Source organism: Mustela nigripes, chromosome 6, assembly GCF_022355385.1.
Source record: "Mustela nigripes isolate SB6536 chromosome 6, MUSNIG.SB6536, whole genome shotgun sequence".
NCBI classification, from domain to species: Eukaryota; Metazoa; Chordata; class Mammalia; order Carnivora; family Mustelidae; genus Mustela; species Mustela nigripes.
In genome coordinates, this window is record NC_081562.1 from 20,090,984 (window position 1) to 20,113,237 (window position 22,254).

Below are 22,254 nucleotides of genomic sequence, written 5' to 3' on the forward strand. Positions count from 1 at the left end.
CTCAGTTTGTTTTGTGAGATTAAGAGTCTTTTATGGTTTGTCTCCCTCCCAATCCCATCTTGTTTCATTTATTCTTCTCCTACATCTCCTGGCACTGGGTTATGACAGAGAATGTAGTTCTTATATGGGCATGGTGAGCAAAAGGTTTGAAAAACACTACTGCAGGTCCTATCTCAACTCTTACTTCCTTTCAGCAAGGCACAGAGAGGCAAGCAGAAAGAACTGGAGCTCTTGGCTGTTTCCTGGCTCATCCTGAACAAGCCCCTTACCCTTCTAAAGTCTCAGTGGCTCCATTTGGAACACGGGACAGCAGTACTATCTCTGACTATCTCAGAGAGTCTTTGTGAGGAGTAAATAAAAGAATGTGTAAAAATGTTTTGTAAAATTATGCAAATACCCGATATAATTATTGTTGATACCGTGCTACAAGTTTGTACTTTATGAAACAAAGAGTTTTGTAGAAAAGTTTCAAACCATAAAAAATATCCCAGATGCAGAAACAATAAGTCGGCTGCATTTATCTGCAAATGCTTGATATGGTTCTGGCTTTCCTGAAATAGGATTCATTCGCTCTTTCTTGGAGTACTTCGCTTCGAACTGGGGCCGTATTTCTTCCTGAAGAACAGACAGACACATTTTTTTTAAGCACTGGAGAAATACATACACACAATAAAAGGACATTTTTTTTTTTTACTCTATTATAAACTGAATCAACAGCTACCATACTAATCAATCAGTGAGGTGGGCTCAGAGAGCCAGGTTTAAATGTCTGGGCATTAGCAAATTGAAGAAAATCTAAAGGGTAATGATTCAGACTTATTATCACCAAGGCGGTATAATTTAGACTAGTAGTTAAGTGTCTATGTTATCTTATTAAACTGTGCTTAACAAAGAGAATGAGAAAAGGGACCGACTCTACTATTCTAAGCAGTTTGAAATAACTACTAAACTTTTACTTTATTGCCAGGGAATGTAAAGGGCAAAGAAAGTTTCTGAACAGCAAAATGTCTAGAATTCATGTTGTGAGTTATAATGACAAATATAATTCTTAGTTTTCTCCTACAATTAAATTTTTTTTTAATTGAGGCAGCCAGAAATATGGTAAACCTATTTTTTAATAAGCTCCTGTAAGAGTCATTCACCTTTATCCAGTAGATTTTAAATGTACTACTCATTATTGAAAACCAGGTAAACATCTTTCAAATCCAGCTAAAATCAAGGCAGCTCTGATTCTAAATCAAGCTGAGGCTTTGTTTCATTTAGTTGAGCTCCATCTAATGTGAAAAGCTTCTGACTACAAAGCAATTATGGGATTAGAAACAGGAAATCAGCAAGAGGGTATGCTAAAGTGGTTCTGGTTAATTAAGTACCTATTCTACATGAATGTATTGCAAGAGGAAGGAAAATGAGAGGAAAGTCTGGTGAAATGGAGATTAAGTTAACCCAGGCAGAAACTCAGGGCTCAGATGGAGACACTGACGGAAAGTGAAGAAGCTGACAGAAAACGGGTTCCGGACAATGGGCACAGTTTGGCAGTAGCCTGTGTGTGTAGAAGGAAGGGCAGCCTCACTCCTGCTGCAGAATAAACCCAAGGCTGGACTTCCCTTAGTGACAGGTAATGGGGAAGGAGAGAGGGGAGATACAGTAATAAACAGGCTCTGCCTTCTTTCACTTATTTTAGGAAGTGACACTTGAAGATATAAACAGAATAGGACCTGGAATCTTCTGTTTCTTTAGGAAACTCTGAATTTATCAGGCTGTGAGTGTCATCTAAGAGTCACTGAGTTAATTATCCAGGGATTTGTGGTGAATCAGGAGCTAGACCTATGTTTCTGCATGTTAAGGGCTAAATTGTGTCTCCCCCTCCCCCTACAAATTCATTTGTTGAAGTCCTAAGCCAGAGTACCTCAGAGTGTGACTGATTTGGACAGTCTTTACAGAGGTAATTAAGGTCAAATGAAATCATTAGAGTGACCCCTAATATGACTGGCTTTTTATAAAAAATTTAGACATGGACGTGCACAGAGAAATGATGATAGAACACAGAGGGAGCAGACAGCAGTCTACAAGTCCAAGAGAGGAGCCTGCAACAGATCCTGCCCTCACAGCCCTTAGAAGAAACCAACTGTGCCAATGCCTTGATCTCAGACTTCTAGCCTCCAGAAACATGAGCAACTAATTTCTGTTGTTTAAGGTACCCAGTCTGTGGTCCTTTGTTATGGGAGCCCCAGCAACCTAATACCCTGGATTTTCCATGAAGAAGGCTTGCAGCAAGTTTGGGCTTTTCTGCACAGCCATCTGAGTGTCACAGGCTAGAATAAGTGACATTTAGACCCTTCCACCATGGAGGACATTTGAGGAGTAGTTTCTACTCAGTATTTAAGGACTTGAGGTCATGCATTTGAGCTTTTGCTGCTCTGAGCACTGTCCAGGGTTCTGGAGAGCTCTCAGAAACATTTCCCTGGAATTCTCTCATGACGTTTCCTTCCATATTCCTAGAGCTGTAAGACTAATTAATACTCTCCTGTTAAAGTAAAGAACACTATTTAAGAAAACTAAACAAGGGGAGGTGAACCATGAGAGACTATGGACTCTGAAAAACAATCTGAGGGGTTTGAAGTGGCAGGGGGGTGGGAGGTTGGGGTACCAGGTGGTGGGTATTAGAGAGGGCACGGATTGCATGGAGCACTGGGTGTGGTGAAAAAATAATGATACTGTTATGCTGAAAATAAATAAATGAAAAAAAAAAGAAAACTAAACAAATCTTACTACTAATGCTTCTGATGTCTCCACCTACAAGTGAAATGCTTTACTTAGCCATGGAATCTTAATCCAGTAAGTGATCACAATGTTGTCTCTTCTTTCTTTTATAGTCTGTTCTTTTTCATACTACCTGAAGTTTTTTGCAAACACAGGTATTGACATGCTTTATGAGTAAACCTGGCTTCTGTCACAGAGCAGAGTGATAACTCAAGAGGACTGTATATTTGTTGATTTGCTTTTTGAAAAATTCTGAGGTAAATAATACAAACCTCCTCTTCTTCCCAGTCGATCAGATCCCAGTCATAAGCAATTACAGCTCGCCGTCTTTTCCAGAACTCCAGGAAAACTGTCGCTGGAACAAGAAGAGAAACACAAAGACATTTTTAAATAAAACAATGCTGTTAACTGTCACTGAATAATGAACTCATTGCAGAGAATGACAGTTGTTTGTGTAAGCATCCCTGAATATCAGAATTTCTAGCTAAGCTTCATTTAACAAAGACCTTTTCAGAGAATTACTAAGCTTGTGTCAAACATAATGAAAAATTCGAGATTTCATTTAGAATTAAATTAAGCTGATTTGCAAGTTGAGGCAGAAAAGACTTACAATAACAAAGCTCCTGGGATATAAAAATATAGAAAACTAGGTTACCAACATCTTTCTCATTGATAGAATATTTATTTTTAAAAGTGAGGGGGCGGTAAGGGCAGAAAGGCCAAAATAAAACTTAGCAGTTTCATGTATTTGACTAGCAGAGATTGTCTCCCAAATCTTCTTCCCAACAAATATCTATGTAAAACATATTTTACTATTTCACTGAAAGAAATAATTTTATTATTTTAATATTTTCCCCAAACTATTTCTCTTTTTGTCACATTAAAGGGAAAATCGTGTGCAAATTTTGTTAAGATCCTTTTTTTTTTTTTAAGATTTTATTTATTTATTTGACAGAAAGAGATCACAAGTAGGCAGAGAGGCAGGCAGAGAGAGAAAGGAGGGGCTCTCCACGGAGCAGAGAGCCGGATGTGGGGCTCGATTCCAGGACCCTGGGATCATGACCCGAGCCGAAGGCAGAGGCTTTAACCCACTGAGCCAACCAGGCGCCCCATAAGATCCTTTTTTTTTAATGAGGTATGGGGTAGCTGGCTTTCCCACTCAGGGAATTATGGAAGTTTATCCTCATTCAGCCAAAGTAACTTTTTACAGTTCAATTATTATACAAATGACAGAAGGGAAAAGATAATCAAGACATAACCTTGCTGTCTTGGAAGTCACAAGCCAAATGATAGGAAGCACAACATATACACATACACGCACACTCAAACTTTGAGGATGACTGCAACAAAAGATATCACAGAAATACCCAGGAGACAGAACTGGTAGATCCATCTCTCCTGGGCCTTACTATGGTACTTAGACTTACAGAGGCAAGAGTCCAGGGCCGATCTGGTAGGCAGGATTTTCTAAAGCAGGCCTGCTATGTTAACTTTCTGCCTTACCAATTGTCTTTCCATGGGACCCGGGACAATTATTATATAAGGTTCTCTGGCCCCCCAAGAAAATGGTGCTTTCTAAAGACTTTCTTTTTTGTTTCCAGAGTCTCCCCTGGCCTTAAATCGACAAAGCAGCTAGTCCTTGAATGTGTGGCTATTCTTCATGAAAAGTCAGAACTGTAGCCTGTGACCTCAGAGAAGCCTGAGGGGGACCATTCTGGGACAGCCTGAGGACACAGGAGAAGCATCCTGTTTGTCTTACTGACTGTTGCTGCTCCCAGCAAGCCCTACCAACCCACTTGTGGGTCTCATTTGAAGGAACGGACTTCTAAAACAGACCAGTGGCTGTCAGAAACATTCCACCACCTTTCTTCTCCCCAGCAGGTGCAGAATCCTACATGAAGGAGAGAGAAGCTCTAACCAATAATTCCCTTTTGTGGCTAATACTCATCTTCCTCCCTTTCAGGACTTGGGAGGATGGGAAGAAATTAGTTCCTTGTATAATTGCTATTGTCTTGTGTTTTGCATTTGAGGAAGAATCTAATGCTATCTCTAAGCATGAGTGAGGATATAATCCAATATAGATTGCCTCCATTCAAGGCAAATATTCAATCCCATACCCTTATTACTTCATGATTTAAATTCCCTTGCTTAAATACTCACAGCCCTGGGAGCCCACTGCACTTTGAATGTGTCTAGTTATATGCTGCCTTACATCACAAATTCACATTTTTCCTACTTGTCTCCTTTGAAGATGGCTTTACATTAATATATATAATTGTCTTCTACCACTAAACCACTCAGTACTATAAGTTTGATTAGAAAGTTATTTCTTGCTGTGGGGAGAGCTGAGATACCCTTCAACAGATGAATGGATAAAGAAGACAATGGAATATTACTCAGACAAGGGAATATTACTCAGCCACCAAAAAGGACAAATACCCAATTTTTGCATCAACATGGATGGGAGTGGAAAAGATTATGCTGAGTGAAATAAGTCAAACAGAGGAAGTCAATTATATGGTATAACTTACCTGTGGAGCATAAGGAATAACATGGAGGACATTAGGAGAAGAAAAGGAAAAATGAAGGGGAGGTGGAGGTGGAGACAAACCACAAGAGATTGTGGACTCCAAGAAACAAACAGAGGGTTTTAGAGGTGGGGGGAGTGGGGGAATGGGTGAGCCTGGTGGTGGTATTAAGGAGGGCATGTATTGCATGGAGCACTGGGTGTTATACGTAAACAATGAATCTTGGAATATTGCATCAAAAACTAATGATGTGACTAACAACACAATAAAAAAAGTTATTTCTTTCAGGGGTTGATTCTCAAAAGACTTAAAATTCCTAAGGGTTTGGCAAGATTTTCTACTATATGGAATTCTTTCCACAAGAATTTGGTCTAAAATATCTTTTTCTCAATGTATCAGAAGGTTTGACCTTACTGCCAGCATTCTGAAGTCCTTAGATTCCAATCTATCTATGTAGATAATGCTTTTTTGAAAACAAGGTCTGCCCATGTCTGGGTATCAAGGAACCACACCACCTACAGAAAAAACCCCACTACCAGCTCAGGATGCAAGGCTCCTAATGACTCTGCCTGTGTCAAACTCTCTCTGTCCCAACTTGTACCCTAGACTCCAGGCTACCTCACTAACAGTTTTCACAGGTGAGCTGTTGTGTGACTTTCTTAGCTTTGCCCACACTATTTCATTGGTTTATAGTGTTCTTCCCTATTTGTGTCCATTTGGCCAACTCCTACTCTTGTTTCCAGATTTGGCTCTGTGTGTTCTGCAACCATTCCCTTTGAACCTTCTCTATACCCATGCTGAGTTGTGCAGATACCTCTAGGTCAGTGCTGAGCATAGCATTCAGCACTTAAAAAACAATAGAGAAACTTGATCATTTCTATCACTAGTTGTGGGCTCTTGATAATATGGGCTATATATATTAGCTGTTTTTATCTCCTCAGGGTCTAGCACAATGACTGGTATCCAAGAGGCACAGTAAATGTACAAATGACATGATGTCATGAAAATGAAAGCAATATGGCAAATTATTCTTTTCTTATTTATCTAAATCTTATAAGAAATTAGGGTATAAGTTTGAAAAACATCTAATTATATCTTATGAATGCTTTATACAGCAGTGTAAAATAATAACAAACATGAAAAATTGAAACTTATTGTACTTCTCTTTTGCCTTGCCATAAAATATCACTCTGTTCTTTCTTTTTAGAGAGAGGGATAGAGAAAGAGCACTGGGGGAGGGGGAGAGGCAGAGAGAAAAAAAAAATCCAAAGTAGGCTCCACACCCAGCAGAGAGCCCAACACTGGGCTCAATCTCATGATCCTGAGATCATGACCTGACCCAAAATTAAGAGTTGGACATTTAATGGACTGAGCCACCAAGCACTCCAGTATCATTCTAATTATTACTTGGTTGAATGAATCCTGTGGCAAGGACTACCTACCTCTAAGATGCATTCTTGCCTTGTTCCACAGTAAAACGTGGCTGCCTACCTGTACTGTAGTTCTCAGATCCCCTTGCTGTTGGATATATATGGCCCAAGACAGTTCTCACAGTGGAATGTGAACAGAAAAGTGTGATAAATGCCACTTGCCTGTTGATATCTTAAGACCGTGAGGGTGCTTCTTCCACATTCTCTTTACCCTTTTGGATAGATGGAGCCCCAGTAACTCAGCTGATATTATGCAAATGATGTCAAGGTCTGGGAGGATTGCAAACAACTTGTTTGTAGGACTATGAGTCCCTGAATGACCCTGTGTGCAGAGCTATCTCCCAACCTGGAATGCTCACCCCATTTACTCACTGAGACATTGCATGAGGCATGAAGGTGAAAAAACTTACGAGTTACTTCCTTTACCTATTTTAGATAGGGCAATATCAAGTCCTTAGTTTTAAGACAGAGTTTTGTGTGCTCTCTTCTCTCCCCTTTCTACTCTATACTACCCCATACTACTACCTAACCTATGTACAAATGAAGTTCATCCCATGTATTACCATCAGTGCCAAATAGCAAGCCCCTCACAATATTAGTGGAAGCATTGGAAAAATCTGAGACTTGCAATACATGCCCTCCTTAATACCCATGTATTGCATGGAGTACTGGGTGTGGTACATAAGCAATGAATCTTGGAACACTGAAAAAAAAAAAAAAAAGAAGTCAAAAAAAAAAAAAAAAAAAGAAAAGAAAAACCTGAGACTTCTGAATTTAAGTATAAGAAGGGTCAAGGTTAGTGTTCAGGTAGGTTTGTGTTCAAATACCAGGACACCACTGGCTCAGAATCGTACACAGTTGAGAAGATTGTGACATATATCCCATAAAGGACACAAAAAGGACATGACAGAGTGTTCAGCAGGCCATGTTCTACTATCACTTTCTTAAGCAGAACAATTATTGTTAGTTTCAATTTGTAGCTGACTTCTATGTATTTGCCCAAACAACTTCTTATCTTTCTAGTCATAGTTAGATTACATTTTCCAGCCTTTATTACAATTAGATGTCACCACATTTTGATAAATGGAAATTAAGCACAAGTGATGTATGTCAGTTTTGGACTAAAAAAATTAGAAAGTAATTATATCATCCCATGCTTCTTTTCTCCTTTTGAGGGGTGAATGGAGAAGATTCTAAGGATCCAGAAGAGCATAGAGCCACCAAATAAAAGGAACCTGGGTACTTAAATGACCATGTAGAAGGCTAACAACCAGAAATACCTGGTTGGGTTTCATGTGCATGTTTTTTTTTTTTTAATTTTCAAGATTTATTTCTTTATTTGAGAGAGTGTGAGACTATAGGAAGGGAGTTGATGTGGGGATTGATCCCAGAACTCTGAGATCACGACCTGAGCCAAAACCAGGAGTCAGAAACTTAACCCACTGTGCCACCCCAGGTGCCCCTCATGTGCATGAGTTCTATTAAACATCTAGGTTTGGATTTTTGTGTATTACACAGTTAACTGTATTCATCCTAAATAATATAGGTTTTTTTGAAAGTACAACTATGGTTAACATTTTGCAAACAGAAAGGAAAAACCCACTGAATTACTATTTTTTGTCATCTTCCTAAGGCATTTCAAGAATTTTATGCAGGAAAAAGATCCCCTTTAAGCTGTATAGCTTGGGTTCCATGGCAGCATTGAAAGATGGTACTATTTAGTCACTGTATAGTAACAATTTATTACATTTTAGGTACTATGTTTTATTTTTTCAAAAGTCTGTCAAGGTGGGTATTATTTTCATCATCCTATGAATGAAGAATCTGAGGTCCAGAGAAGTCACATGGCTAGTAAATGACAACTGGGATTTGGGCCTAATATACCTTTTATTTATTATTATTATTATTATTATTATTATTTGGTGGGGGAGCTTACAACATCAAATTTATTCTCTAGTTCCAGAGGTTAGAAGTTCAAAATCAAGGTTTTGGCAGGGTTAATTCCTACTGGAGGCTCTGAGGGAGACTATCTTCTATGCACTTTTCCCTAACTCCTGGTAGTTGGTAGAAATCTTTGGCATCCCTTGGCTTGCAGAAGCACTCTTCCAATCTCCCTGCCTATCTTCACAAGGCATTCTACTCTGTGATTGTCTGTCTCTCCATTTTCTCTTCTTGTAGGGACACCAGCCACACTGGGAATACAGTATGACATTGTCTTAAATTGATTACATCTTCAAAGACCCTATTTCCAAATGAAGTCACTTCCACAGGTACTGGAAGCTATGATTAAAACATATCTTCCAGAGGACACAATTCAACCCATAACAGGATTATCTGGGCTATCACAATGACTAGGAGCAAATGGCATTTAGGGTAAGAGCCAGGGGTGCTATCTGCCTTGTAGCTAGAAGGTCACAGTCTAATCTGGGGCCTTTAATTTCTACTGAATAAGGAAGAGATACAAAGAAAAAGAAAGCTTACTCTTTGAACCACAAGAGCACTTTGCTTAAACTAGTTATAAAAACCAAAGTACCATACCCCAGGTTATATGTTCCCTGTGAGAACCTGGCATTTATTCTCTATCCTTCCCTTAGATCTATACTTTTCTTTGGAGGCCTGTGGGAATAAATGTGGGCAAAACCTACATTTATTCCCAAAGCTGCTAGGAATACATGCTGCTAATTCTTGCCCTTTGATAACACAATAGGTATTCAAAAGCCTAATTTGATTCTTCATTTGGAAAATTTCTAGCCTGGGAGTCCAGAAAAGAATTGTGTCTAATGCTAGAAAATTAATTATAAAGACATGTTTATTTCTTATTTTTGAAAAAAATCCCAAAGGCTTTTAAAGACCCTATAGGCTTTTTTCCTTAACTTGTCAAAAGATTATGTTCTATTTGTATAAAAATAAGAATTGAGCCAAAAATAAAATGGGCACTATATAGGAAAAGGAAAGGTGATTTTTATTTCAGAAAAGTGTCCTGCTGTCTGATGATTCAAAGTATTTTCAGAAATCTAGTCAACATGATTCTCTTCCTAGGAAATTACACAGTCATTTTTCTCCCAATTCTAATTTCCTTCTTTTAGAAAGTGAAATGAATAATACTAACAGATTTCATTATTTCCGTTCTTCATGACTTTCTGAGAATTTTCATTTGGAGAAGGTACAGGGAAGTTACATAGATGTGCTTCCTAAGAACTTAGAGGAATGAGGTCACCTCCCAAGATTTTAACTCATAAAATCTACACATAATGAATGAGCTTAGTGAGGAATCACAAACTCAAATGCCAAAACAACCACAGCAGTACAAAACCTAGAAGAGGAAACTGCAAGATAAGGAATGGCAGGGAAGAGGACCCGTTGGGGAGTATGTACGCAAAATACAGTGATAGGTAGTCTTCAGTTTCCATTGACTGCACTGTGGCCAGATCTTTGAATTATTCAAGAGAAATCATAAAAATATATCTTCGTGAGAACTATCTCAGTGTAAAAATAATAGTTTATTTGCATATTTTTAAATGAGTGAGGAACAGATTATTTTTACTGGTTGCTAACTTGCAACATCTGAGATGGACTTTGGCAATAATAATACAAGTGAATGTAAATGAGTGACGAGAGAGTTTGTGAAACACCCCAAAATGCCAAGATAAAGTTAGTTTCAGGGTCCAAGAAAAAAACAGGAATGTGACTCTATTTTAAGAAGCTGAAGCTTAATTATTAATTTTAGAACCATTCAGGAGAAAGTAAATATATCCAAATAGGGGGTGGCCAATTTGTAACTTTAAAAACAAGGTCTAAGAATACAAATTTTGCAGTTTGATCTAATGTAGATTATTAGATGGGCATTTGGACATAAACCAGTCTCTAGGGGTACTCCATGAAATTAAATAAAGATAACTAAGTATTCAGCAGAAAAAAATAGTTTCTTGCTCCCTTTTTCCATTCATTTAAGTTATTAATTGCATTCCTTTGTTGTGCTAGGGATTCACTAGCTGCACTGATTTCCAAGCTCAAACAACATATGATGATTAATTTGGCTTCCTAATTATTCTGACATAGGAAGAAGGTGTTCTAGATGGTCATTATAAAATAATATTCTCTATCATATACTTGCATTTTCATATTCTGGATTATGCCCTAATGCTTGCACAGTTTAAAAGAGGTTTCTGTTTGCCCAAGTCCAATTAGCTTTGGGTATTCCAAAAGAGCTTCTGAACTGGAAGAGACACTGTGGATAATGGCAGTTTTCCCAAGTAAACACAATGCTCTGAGACCCTGCCTGAGTGTGCGCTTGCCTTCTATAAAAAGCCATCAAGCTACAGAAGACTGAGGATTCTTGCTTCTACCCATAAGGATTAACTGCTCCAATGTAAAAAAACAACTGTTTTCAGAACTGGACAAGAGATAGTACAGGACTGTGATCCCTGAGAGTAAAGAAATAAGTAAGGTGAGCCTTAGGATCACACCATCTCATTATTTGGAGGCCATTTACAGGCTACAATTCAGGTAGAGGAGTCCAAACAGAGCCTAGTGGTCTTACTAAGCTTGGGAGATTAAAGTGGGGAGAATGAGGTGGCAAGAGTTTGTGGGGCAGAGTACCAGAGAAAAGGGAACTATACTGAAAGAAAACTCAAAATCAATGAAGTGCCTTCTGCTCTTTATGCATATGGGGTGAAACTACATGAAACTGCTTGATGGTAGCTAAAAAATCATCAGATTTCACAGAGGGCCAAAAGAAATTTCCAATCCCACTAGTCAGAGTACAGAGATGTTGTAACACATAGAACTTATAAGAGGCCTCATAAAGATCATCCCCTAGTAGTGGTTCTGGACCTACACTAACAAGCTAATGACAAGTCTGGAGATGACCTAATAGGGCTGCAAGAGAGTTAATCATATACCTGAACAAAGTCTAACAGTAAGGAAACATAACAAAAAATGAAATTCAACACTATTCTCTGTTTAATAAAAAAATTCCCAGACATACAAATAGGCAGGAAAATAAAGCCTATAAACAGGTGAAAATTTCAATCCCAGGGAGACAGCCTAGAACTGACAGAAATGATAGAACAAGGATGATAAAACAACTGTTATAAGTATGCTTTGTATGTCAAGAAGATAGATGAAAACATGAATACAATGAGAAGAGTAATATAGGCATAAAAAGCCCTAAATGACTGAGATTTGATATTGGAAAATGAAAGTTATAAAAAGAAAAGTACACTGAATAGGTTTAACAGAAGACTAGACATTTCAGGAAGAAAAAAAAATCAGTGAATCTGAAGGCAAATCAATAGAAACAATTACAGATGACACAAAGATAAAAAAAAAAAAAAAGAAAAATGTGTAAAAGGAGTAAGTGACCTGTAGAACAATGCTGAGTGATTTTGGAAAAATTTCAAAATTTGATAAAGATTAAACTATTGATGCAAGAAACTTAACAAACCCTAATTATAAGAAACACAAAGAAAATTATATCAAAACTCATCTCAGTCAAATTCCCGAGAATAAGAAGTAAAAATCTTCAAGGCAAATACTAGGGAGGAAAATCTTACATAGGGGGGAAAAACAAAGAAGAAGAAAGAAAAGACATCTTATAGAAGAAGAAATGCAGACATCTTATAAAAACTGTGAAAGTCTCCACGCAATGAAAACGCATCTCTTAAGGCAGGGTTTTTCAATCTTAACACAATTAACATTGTGTCAACTATCTCGAAAAATAAGTTATTTTTCAACATCAAAACATTCCATATGTTGATGATACTTTAATCTTCAGATTAAATGAGAATCTGAGAGAATTGTCAGATGATTTTCCAAAAGAAACTCAACTAGGCCATAGGCCATATGACTTCAAGCAAAGGAAGACTGTAAATTTAGCAATGTTTCTCAAACTCAACACTATTGATATTGTAGACCATTTAATTCTTTGTTTGGGGGCATTTTGTTCTGTGCTTTGTATGACATTTAGCAGCATCCCTGATGTCTACCCACTAAATTCAGATGCCAGTATCACTCCTTTCTCTCAGTAATGAAAACCAAAAATGTGTCTACACATGGTCTAATGTCTCCTGAGAGGCATACTTCACTCCTGATTTAGCACTCCTGTGCTCTAAAGTATTGAAAGGGAAAAGGAAAAAAAAAAACACAAAACCAACCCTGCTAACCTAGAATACTAGAATTCTACATCCAGCAACAATGTCTTTTAAAAATTAAAGTGAGTATCAACCTTGTCTGTACTGTCATTTGCAAATATCTTCTCCCATTCCATGGGTTGCCTCTTTGTTTTTTTGACTGTTTCCTTTGCTGTGCAGAAGCTTTTGATTTTGATGAAGTCCCAAAAGTTTATTTTCGTTTTTGTTTCCTTTGCCTTTGGAGACATATCTTGAAAGAAGTTTCTGTGGCTGATATCAAAGAGATTCCTGCCTATGTTCTCCTCTAGGAGTCCAGGATCTACAATGAACTCAAACTCAACATACACGAAACAGGCAAACATATCAAAAAATGGGCAGAAGATATGAACAGACACTTCTCCAATCAAGACATACAAATGGCTATCAGACACATGAAAAAATGTTCATCATCACTATCCCTCAGGGAGATTCAAATTAAAACCACATTGAGATATCACCTTACACCAGTTAGAATGGCCAAAATTAACAAAACAGGAAACAACATGTGTTGGAGAGGATGTGGAGAAAGGGGAACCCTCTTACACTGTTGGTGGGAATGCAAGTTGGTGCAGTCTCTTTGGAGAACAGGGTGGAGATTCCTCAAGAAATTAAAAATAGAACTTCCCTATGACCTGCCATTGCACTGCTGGGTATTTACCCCAAAGATACAGATGTCGTAAAAAGAAGGGCCATCTGTACCCCAATGTTTATAGCAGCAATGGCCACGGTCACCAAACTATGGAAAGAACCAAGATGCCCTTCAACGGATCAATGGATAAGGAAGATGTGGTCCATATACACTATGGAACATTATGCCTCCATCAGAAAGGATGAATACCCAACTTTTGTATCAACATGGACGGGACTGGAAGAGATTATGCTGAGTGAAATAAGTCAAGCAGAGAGAGTCAATTATCATATGGTTTCACTTATTTGTGGAGCATAACAAATAGCATGGAGAACAAGGGGTGTTAGAGAGGAGAAGGGAGTTGGGGTAAATTGGAAGGGGAGGTGAATCATGAGAGACTATGGACTCTGAAAAACAATCTGAGGGGTTTGAAGTGGCGGGGGGGTGGGAGGTTGGGGTACCAGGTGGTGGGTATTATAGAGGGCACGGATTGCATGGAGCATTGGGTGTGGTGCAAAAATAATGAATACTGCTTTTCTGAAAATAAATAAATCAATTTAATAAAAAAAAATTAAAGTGAAGCAAAATATCTTTAGACCTTAAAAATCTGGGAAAATTAATTACCAATAGATCTGCATTATAAGAACTTTAAAGGAAGTTCTTCAGGAAGAAGGAAATGACACTAGATGTAAATCTGGATTAATATAAAAATAGGGAGAGCACATAAAAACAAATATATGGGTAAATGAATTTTTTCCTCATTTCAATCTCTTTAGTAGATAATTACCTGCTGAAAGCCAAAATAATAACAATGTATCAAGAGGTTTATAACATGTAGAATAAAATATATAACAAGAATAGCAGTAAGATACAGGACAAAAATAGCAGTAAAATATTTGGCAATAATAATACAAGGGACAAAAAAAAAGGTGAAGCATACCATTTTAAAGTGCTCATACCACATGTGAAATAGCATTATATTATTTGAAAATAGGTTGTTATAAATGAAAGGTGTATATTATAAATCCTTGAAACCATTATAAGAGTAAAACAAAGAAGTATAACTAATAAATCAATAGTGGAGATAAAATTAAATCATGAAAATATCTAATTCAAAAGGAGAGAAAATGATGGAAAATAAAACAACAGCATATGGGACACATATAAAATGAATAAAAAGAACATGTATTTAAACCAAATATATTGATAATTACATTGAATGTATTGGTATAAAAATGCTAATGAAAAAGCAGAGATCTTTGGACTGGAAAAAAAAGTAAGACGTCCTATTATTTGTGTATGAAACACTTTAAATATAAAGACATGGATACGTATGTAAATGAAAGAAAAAGATACCATACAAATCCAAATCAAGAAAGACTGACATGGCAGTATTAATATCAAAGATTACTTGAAAACAAGAAATATTATTGGGAATAATGAGGATAATTTCATAATGACTAAAGGGCCTCCAGAAGACATAACCATCCTATATTTAAAATACATGAGGCAAAATCTTGATATAACTGAAAGGCAAACTAGAAGAATCCACAAATAAAGCTGGAATTAGTATAAATATAGATGATTAAAACAAAATCAACCAAGTGGACCCAAATGAAACTTACAAAACATAAAACTTAACAACAGCATAATATATAGTCTTTTCGAATGGGCATGAGACATTTGTTGAGATGCCATATTGAGGGCTATAAAACAAATTTCAGTAAATTTAAAAGGATTGAAATCATGTAAAATATGTTCTCTGAGTTAAACTAAATATCAATAGGAGGCAGATATCTATAAAATCTCCCCAATTTTTTGGAATTAAGCAACACCCATCTATATAACTCATGGGTCAAAGAGAAAATCAGAATGGAAATTATAAAATATTTCGAACTCATTAAAAATGAAAATATAATGCAGAGGATGCAACTAAAGCAGCACTTAGAGGAAGTTTATAACATTAAACTCATATTTTAAAAGAAGAAAGATCTCACATTGGCAAACTAGGCATTCACCTTAAGAAATTTTTTAAAAAAGGAGCTAATTAAACCCAAAGTAAGCATGAGGAAGGAAACATAACAGCAGAAATTAATAAAAAAGAAAACATAAGGACAATATAAAAACACCATTAACATCAAAAACTTGTTCATGGAAAGATCAATATAACTGATAAATTCCTATGCAGAATGAATAGGAAAACAAGAGAAAGACATGAACTATAATTTCAGGAATGAATAAAATGAGATCACAGATTGTCCCACGAAAGGTAAAATCTGAGATTATTATGAACAAATTTATCCCAGTAAGTTCACACATTTAGATAAAATGACAGAATCCTTGAAGACAGGAAGAAATAGATAATCTAAAGAGCTCCATCTGTTAAGGAGATTAAGTTTGTATTAAACACTATCCTGCAAAGAAAATTCTAAGCCCAAGTGGCTTTACTGGTGAATTCTACCAAACGTAAGAAAGAAGTAATATCATTTTTATATAAACCTCTCCAGAAAACAGAAAAAAGAACATTTAACTCATTCTATGTGGCCACATTACCTCATAGCCAAAAAAAAACACCAGAAGAAAATTACAGACAACCTTTATGAAGATAGATGCAAAATCCTAAAAATATTTTAGCAGATCAAATACACAACTATAGAAAAAAGATAATACAGTTGATCCTTGAACAACATGGGTTTGATTTGTATGGGTTCACCTATATAGCTTTTTGGATACAGTTACTCTAAACATAATTTCTCTTCCTCACGACTTTTTAGTACATGTGCTGCCAAAGCCAGCAATTCATGATTTTTTAAATAATGTTTTCTTTTCTTTAGCTTACTTTATTATAAGAATACAACATATAATATATATAACATATAAAATATGTATTAATTAACCCTTCATGTTATTGGACAGGCTTCCAATCAATAGTAGGTTATCAGTACTTAAGTTTTGAGAGAGTCAAAAGTTATATGTAGATTTTCAGCTGCAAAGGTGTTGGTGAACCTAATCTCCACACTGTCAAGAGTCAACTGTATATTACAATGAAGTGGGTTTGTTTTGTAATTCAGTGTCACTGTAGTGTTTGAAAGTAAATCAATTTAATGAATGTATCAACCATCTTTTTAAAAAACAGGATTATCTTATTAATACAGATGAAAGCTTTTAACAAACTCCATACCCATTCATGATAAAAATTCAGCCCCGAGAAATAAAGTAAAATTCCCCAACTTGATAAAGTGTTATTTACAAAAACTTATATTTTCTATTATACTTAATAGTATAAGACTTAATATATTCCCCTCAACACTGAAAACAAGGAAAGGATGTCTGACATTATAACTTCTATCTAACATTATTCTGTCACTGTAATAAGGCAAGAAAAAATTAGGCCCATATGGATTAGAAAAGAAGAAACAAAATTGTATTTATAAATGTCACAATCATCTATGTTGAAAATCCTAAGGAATCTATGAGAGTTAGTAGCACTTATAAGTGAGGATATTTATAGGATATGAGGTAAATGTACAAAAGTCAATTGTATTTTTACATATTAGCAATGAGCAACTGGAAATTAACATTATAGAAATAAAACTATTTATGAAAAAATTAAAAATATTAGTGATAAATTTAACACAATATTCCAAACTATACATTGAAACTAATATAAAATTGCCCAGAGAAATTATGGATCACATAAATAAAAAGTTAAATAATGTTCATAGATAGACATATTTGATATTGACTTTTCAACCTTCCCAAAATGATCTCTTGATTCAACTCTATTACACTCAAAGTATCAACATCTTTTCTGGTAGAAACTGACAAATTGATTCTAAAATATATATGGAAATTCAAAGTCCCTAATATAGCCAAAACAATGTTTAAAAAGAATAACATTTCAAGGCCCACTATTATGCTACAGTAATCAAGAGAGAGTGTTTATTGCCATAAAGGTACACATATCCCAACAAGCAAAAGTCAAGTACTAGACAGCTTCACTGTGGAATTCTACCAAATATTTAAAGAATTAATAATAATCCTTCTCAAATTCTTGAAGAAAAATAGAAGAGGAGGAAAAATTTCTTTTTTTTTTAAGATTTATTTATTTTAGAGAGAGAGAGAACAAGAATGAGTGAGTGGGGGGAGGGGCAAAGGAAGAGAAACCCAAGCAGACTCCATGCTGGGTGTGGAGCCAGATGTGGGGCTTGATCCCATGACTTGGAGCCATAACCTGAACTGAAATCCAGAGTCAGATCTTAATCGACTGAACCACTCAGGTACCCCTAGGAGGGACCATTTCTAAATTCATTTTGTGAGGCTAGAATTACCCTGATATCAAAACTAGATAAGGATGCCACAATAAAAGAAAACTACAGGCCAATATTGAGATGAACACAGATGCAAAGTCCTCAATAAAATATCAGCAAACCACTGGGTGTTATATGTGTCACCAAATTCTACTCCTGAAACCAATATTACACTATATGTTAACTAACTAGAATTTAAATAAAAACTCAAAAAAAGTTAAAAAAATATAAATATTAGAAAATCAAACTTAACATTACACTGAAATGATCATTCACTATGATCAAGTGGGATTTATTCCAGGGATGCAAGGATGGTTCGACATCCATAAATCAATCAACATGACAGACCACATTAACAAAATGAAGGATACAAATCTTATGATCCTCTCAATAGATATGGAGAAAGCATTGGACAAAATTAAAAAATCCATTTATGACAAAAACTCTCAACAAAGTCAGTATAAAGGGAATGGACTTCACCTTATTAAAGGTCATGGATGACAAACCTACAACTAATATTATTCTCAATGGTGAAAAGCTAGGAGCTTTTCCTCAAAGACAAAGAACAAGACAGGGATGCCCACTCTCACCACTTTTAGCAACATAGTACTGGAAGTCCTAGCCATAACAATTAGTTAAGAAAAAGAAATGAAAGGCATCCTAATTGAAAAGGAAGAAATAAAACTATTACTACTTGCAGATGACACAATATAATGTATAGAAAACCCCAAAGACTCTAGTAAAAAATGGTTAATAAAAAAATTAATAAACAAATTCAGTAAAGTTTCAAGATATAAAATCAATATATAAAATTTATATAATACATAAATGCATCAAAAAGAATAAAATAGATAAGAATAAATATATAAGGAGTTTGAAAAATCTGTACACTGAAAACTGTAAGACCACTGATGAAAGAAATTGAAGAAGACACAACTAAATGGAAAGATATTCTATGTTCATGGACTGGAAGAAATATTAATATTTTTAATATGTCCATAATCTACAGATTCAATGTAATCCCTATCAAAATTCCAATAGCCTTTTTCACAGAAACATAAAAAAACTCCTAAAATAATAAGGAATAGCAAGAGACCCTAAATACACAAAGCAATCTTGAGAAATAAGAACAAGGACAGAAGCATCGCTCTTCCTGACACTACCATATATAGAAACTCTGAATTTTCATTAGAATAAGTTTATGATCCAAACTGAGGGTTGCTGGGGGTAGGGGGGTAGGGGGGATGGGGTTATGGACATTGGGGAGGGTATGTGCTATGGTGAGTGCTGTGAAGTGTGTAAACCTGGCAATTCACAGACCTGTACCCCTGGGGATAAAAATATATGTTTATAAAAAATAAAAAATTTAAAAAAAAAAAAACAAAAAAAAACTATGAGCTTTTTATGAGAAGACACAGAAAAATCTCTTAGAGACCTTGAGTTTGGGTAAGACATCTTATATAAAAAATTAAATGCACACACAGAAAAGAAAAAAAGTAAAACTTTTACTTTTTCAAAAGACACCATTAAGAAGAAACAAATGTATGCCTCAAACTGAGAAAAATATTTGAAAAAAAATATAAAGAATGCTTTTTTTTTCTTTCTTTCTTTTTTTTTTATATTTTTATCCCCAGGGGTACAGGTCTGTGAATCACCAGGTTTACACACTTCACAGCACTCACCAAAGCACATACCCTCCCCAATGTCCATAATCCCAGCCCCTTCTCCCAAACCCCCTCCCCCCAGCAACCCTAAGTTTGTTTTGTGAGATTAAGAGTCACTTATGGTTTGTCTCCCTCCCAATCCCATCTTGTTTCATTTATTCTTCTCCTACCCACTTAAGCTAAGTCAAGCAGACAGAGAAAGACAACTATCATATGATCTCCCTGATATGAGGAAGTGGTGATGCAACATGGAGGCTTAAGTGGGTAAAGAATGCTTTTAACTTAAAAATAAGAAAACCAATAACAAATGGGCAACAAACTGAACAAACACTTCACCAAAGATGGGCAGATTTGAAATAAACTAATGAAAACATGTTCAACATCACTAGTCATTAGGAAAATGCAAATTAAAATCACAATGAGATACTGCACATCTACTAGAATTATAGCAATGATACAGACTGATAATTCCAAGTTTGTGCGAATGTGGAACACCTGAACTCTTACATAATGTTACTGGGAATGTAAATGATACAAGCATTTGAAAAACAATTTCTTATAAATTTAGAAACTTATCCTAAGATCAAGTAATGCTACTCCTAGTTATTTTCCCAAGAGAAATAGATACAAGGACTTATGCAAATATGCAAAAAGTTTTTAATATACAATGATTCTGTTTATTTTTTAAGAGCTAAAAGCTGGACTGGATCCAAATATTCATTAATTAGTAAATAGATATATACCTTTTAATATATCCAGGCAGTGATGCACTATTCTGTACTAAAAAGGAATAGACTACTGATATATGCAACAACATAAGTGAATCTCAGTCACATTAACCTTAGTGAAAAAAAGCCAGACACAAATTGCTAAATATTGAATGATTCTATTTGCATGAGATTCTAAAACAGGTGAAATTATAGTGGTAGAAAGCAGGTTAGAGGTTGCCAAGCAACTCACTGTAAAGTCATGAGGAAATTTTCTGGAGGATAAAAATGTTCTATTTCATCATTATGGTGATGGTTAAGTGACTATGTACAATTTTACAGGCTATGTCTAATGTATATTTAAAGTTGCTGGATTTTATGTAAATTACACCTAAATAAAGCTGATAAAACTTCCCATAATCCCCTCACCCAGAGAAAACTACCATTACTATCGTGGCATAATCACTTTGTTTTCATTTGTATTTACTATACCCAAAGTCATATTTATTTATGTACTTTATATCCTGTATTTACCAATTTCTAAAATACAATCTTTGTGTTCTATTACTTGTTTGGAAGACTCATTTTTAAAAAAGATTTTTATTTACTCATTTGACAGAGCAACACCAAGAGAGGGAATACAAGCAGGGGTTGGTGGGAAAGGGAGAAGAACGCTTAATGACTGAGCCACCCAGACACCCTATGAAAGACTAATTTTTAATGGCTGCTCCTAATTTCCTTAGTGATTCTTCTGTTATTGGATATTTATTTTGCTTATTATAAATAACTGAAACTAGGAAAACACCTTTATGTATAAGGTTTTTATTCTGTGATTTAGATCTTTTCTAAAGCTGAATCTGCATAATATTTTGACTGAATATTGGAACAGCCTTCCAAGTGACCCATTTTCACTCCTCTCTTGCTGTTGCCAGAATTACTTCCCAAACACAACTGATGATGTCACTCTACAACTTACAACTTCAGTTGGCCTTCTGTTGACTACAGAGTGAAGACATGGTTCCCTGTTGAAACACAAATGTCTTACGATAAACAAACTTCAGCCCTCAACATATTCTATGTTACAGGTTGAACTGTGTCTCCCATAAAAGATATGTTGATGTTTCAACAAAGCCCTAACCTCAGAATATGACCTTATTTGGAAATAAGGTAATTGCAGATTAACTAGTTCAGATGAAATCATACTGGAATAGCATGGGCTCTTGATCCAATGCAATTTAGTGTCCTTGTAAGAAGATGGCCATGTGAAGACACAGAAACACAGGAAGAATGCAGATGAAGATGGAGACAGAGATTGGAGTGATGTACCCACAAGCCAAGGAGTATCAAGGATTGCTCACTGTCTTAAGAATCCAGGAGAGAGACATGGGACAGTTGACCCCTCAGGGCCCTCAAAAGGAACTGACAGTTTTCATACTTTGATTTTTGACTTCTAGCCTCCAGAACAGTGAGAGAATAAATTTTTGTTATTTTAAGCCACCCACCTTGTGGTCCTTTGTTACAGCACTCCTAGGAAACTAATATATACTACATGTTCCTATCCCACTGAGTGGCCTTCCTTTTCAGAACCTAGCCCACACTGTTCTCAGTTCAGAATGTTTTCCACACCTCCCTCCAAACTCACTCCTTTGCTTGGCAAACTTAAGACTTGGTTTCAGGATTTTCTTTTGGATGAAACCATTTCTGCTTTTCCTTTTGGCTTCGGGAAGCTGGCAGCATGGGTCCTCATTTTCCCATTGTAAATAGGACTTGATATCCTACTCTATAATTACCAACTGTCCTTCAACATCCAATGAGATTTTTGAGAGCAGAGATCACATCTTACTCCTTTTTGTATACCCACTACCAAGTGATAGTGAGAATGCACTGTCTACTGAGTCATGAAATCTTAACACATCCTACAAAAGGTGCATGACATAGAATACAAACTTTGGAATGACTTGAGTTAGGCAGACCAGATTGGGCCTAAAATCCAGACTCCACCACTTAGCAGTTGCTGGGTAATCTTGGCCAAATTGCATAAGCTCTCTGAACCTCAA

General features: G+C 35.9%; 1 protein-coding gene across 7 annotated transcripts in view; it reads right to left on the reverse strand.

The window, feature by feature from the left end:
* The window catches only part of ANO4 (anoctamin 4), a 457,591-nt gene that overhangs the window by 55,842 nt on the left and 379,495 nt on the right, over positions 1–22,254 (reverse strand). For all 7 annotated transcript variants that reach the window (XM_059402257.1, XM_059402256.1, XM_059402258.1 and 4 more), the window contains 2 exons: positions 3,033–3,115; positions 475–615 (listed from right to left, as the gene is read on the reverse strand). In XM_059402257.1, the coding sequence (XP_059258240.1) occupies positions 475–615; positions 3,033–3,115 (224 nt within the window). The remainder of the gene's footprint in view (positions 1–474; positions 616–3,032; positions 3,116–22,254) is intronic.